Source organism: Branchiostoma belcheri, unplaced genomic scaffold (genome assembly GCF_001625305.1).
Source record: "Branchiostoma belcheri isolate BF01 breed outbred unplaced genomic scaffold, Haploidv18h27 scaffold31, whole genome shotgun sequence".
NCBI classification, from domain to species: domain Eukaryota; kingdom Metazoa; phylum Chordata; class Leptocardii; order Amphioxiformes; family Branchiostomatidae; genus Branchiostoma; species Branchiostoma belcheri.
In genome coordinates this window covers 534,886-537,090 of record NW_017803921.1, presented here as the reverse complement: position 1 = coordinate 537,090, position 2,205 = coordinate 534,886, and the positions used below count along the sequence as shown (strand labels likewise).

The following is a 2,205-nucleotide window of genomic DNA, read 5'->3' as shown; positions in this document are numbered from 1 at the left end:
ATATGTCTCAGAACCAGTCAAATACATGCCTCTCAATCGTTACTATGTGTGTTGGCATTTGGATCTGCCATGATGATAATATAGGTCTAATATTACTTCTCTGTGTGTGTTTGTGTGTGTGTGTGTGTGTGTATGTGTGTGTGTGCAATCTACTGTATGTCAGAAGTTTTCAATAACTGTAGTAGGTTACTACGAGACAAAAATCCCCATCATTGGAAGAGTATTGTAGTAGGTTAACTTACTACGAGACAGTAAAGAAAATCTCGATTATTGGCACATTACCGAGGTCCCCGTGTGTGGAGGTGGCCGGGATGTCAACCATGACCTCACGGATCAAATCCCTGTACAGGAGACCCGGATTATCAGCTTCTGGAATGAATCAAAGACATTTTTTACTAAGTAAAGGGACACAAGTCTAGTGGTAGTAGATGTACAATAAGGCGTTTAACGTCAGCGTCTTCGGGCACTAAAGGAAGAAGCACGTGCACAGCTGTAAGACAATCAATCGTCAGTCTGTGTCCACGAGGTGGTAGCTGTATTCAGAAACGGGCATGTCTAGTTCTATGCCTGAATGTGTGAAGGTTAGGATCAGACACGGTTCTGGATTGTCTCCCCGTATCCAAGAACGTAGGTTTGCCACACACACACACACAGGCACGATTCTGGATCCGTGTGGGACCTTAAGTTGCTACTAATTAAATTAAAATGACATTTCCAAACCGGGTCGGGTCCGGCCCGGCCGGGGTGTTTGTGTGAACGAGAAATAAACAGTTGATATCAAAATATACACAAATAGTTCTCATGATGGATTTTCCCACTTTTTTTGTGTGTTTTGTTGTCTTTTATATCATATACTTTTCATTACCACAATCCGGACCGAATTATACCAAAATACCGAGAACTTTTCATATTAATCGGTCAGAATCATGACAAGAAAAGTACCTGGAACAACTTGACATATGAAGCGACATAAGCCGTTGCAGCCGATGTCATTCCACTTATTCAATTGACTTGAGTCCCAGTAGTAGTGAACGCAATCCTCGTGGCCTCCACCGTTGTCTGGTTGTCCCGAACCCCAATTGGAGTAGCTTCCATTGCCAAGTGCAGTGCCATCGATCCACTCGAAGCTGCCTTCTGTGTTCTGATCATGGAGACCAAACCAGAAGCGTGAGCTGGCGTCGACGGAGTTCTTGAGTGAGACGAGGAAGGCGTCTGTGGCAGCGTCTCGGGGCATGGCGAGGGTGCCACCGTCCAGCCGGCAAAGCCGAGCCGACGCCTCGAAGTTCGCTTCAGTGTTGAACGCCTTGTAGCAGATCCCACGCCACTCCGTATAGCTTTTGGGACAACACGCTGCAAATGAAACACAGGTTTACAATAGAAATTTTGACATTGACGAGTAAATACTTGTATTTATATAGCATGTTTCACTACATCTCACTCCCTATATATCTAGAAATGAGAAAGATGAAATAAAGTCGTGTATATAAAGTCACATTGGCATATGTCCTAGGCACCTTCGTGCCAAATTTAATTTTTTGTTACTCTGTGGGCGCCCCTATATCAAATGTGAAATATAATAACCTGTGGTATTGGATGGGAGAGACGGGTCCATGGTTGTTTCCGTGGCAGTCACAGCAGTGGTACCACCTGCATATGGCCATGCGGTCGTCCTTCCTGCCACATAGGCAGCCATTTCTATCAACACTGGAAAGAAAGACTTTTGTTGGTGCGCCTCAGAATCCTAGCCCTTGTCCTGGTGGCAATTTTTACACAATATTTTTCAATAATTCTATGTCTTAAATCAGGTCTTTTCTTGCCCTAGGGTGGCATAGTTATTACTTTCGCATATACAGGTGCTATATGGATGGTACTATATGTGAAACCCAATAATTGTTGGGCGCCGCAGGACTAGGGCTGGTATTCTAATTGATAGTCATACATAATGAAAAACAAGCGGACAGAGGTAAACGAATAGCACACATTTGAAACGTTATTTTTTTGTTTCCGTGCCCACCCCACACACACATACACACACACACACCGCACGCACGCACTCACACACACGCGCGCACCATATACACACACATGTGTGCACACACATAAACACACAACACATAAACACACACATACACATTCACCGCACGCACGCACACGCACATGCACACACACGCACACACATACACACACACACAAATACCCCAACAC

General features: G+C 44.6%; 1 protein-coding gene across 1 annotated transcript in view; it reads right to left on the bottom strand.

The window, feature by feature from the left end:
• Positions 1 to 2,205, bottom strand: part of LOC109474428 (cadherin-23-like) — an 18,434-nt gene that overhangs the window by 14,833 nt on the left and 1,396 nt on the right. The window contains exons 2-4 of the mRNA XM_019774723.1: positions 1,582 to 1,704; positions 1,054 to 1,350; positions 283 to 369 (exon numbers count right to left, since the gene is read on the bottom strand). Of these exons, the coding sequence (XP_019630282.1) occupies positions 283 to 369; positions 1,054 to 1,350; positions 1,582 to 1,704 (507 nt within the window). The remainder of the gene's footprint in view (positions 1 to 282; positions 370 to 1,053; positions 1,351 to 1,581; positions 1,705 to 2,205) is intronic.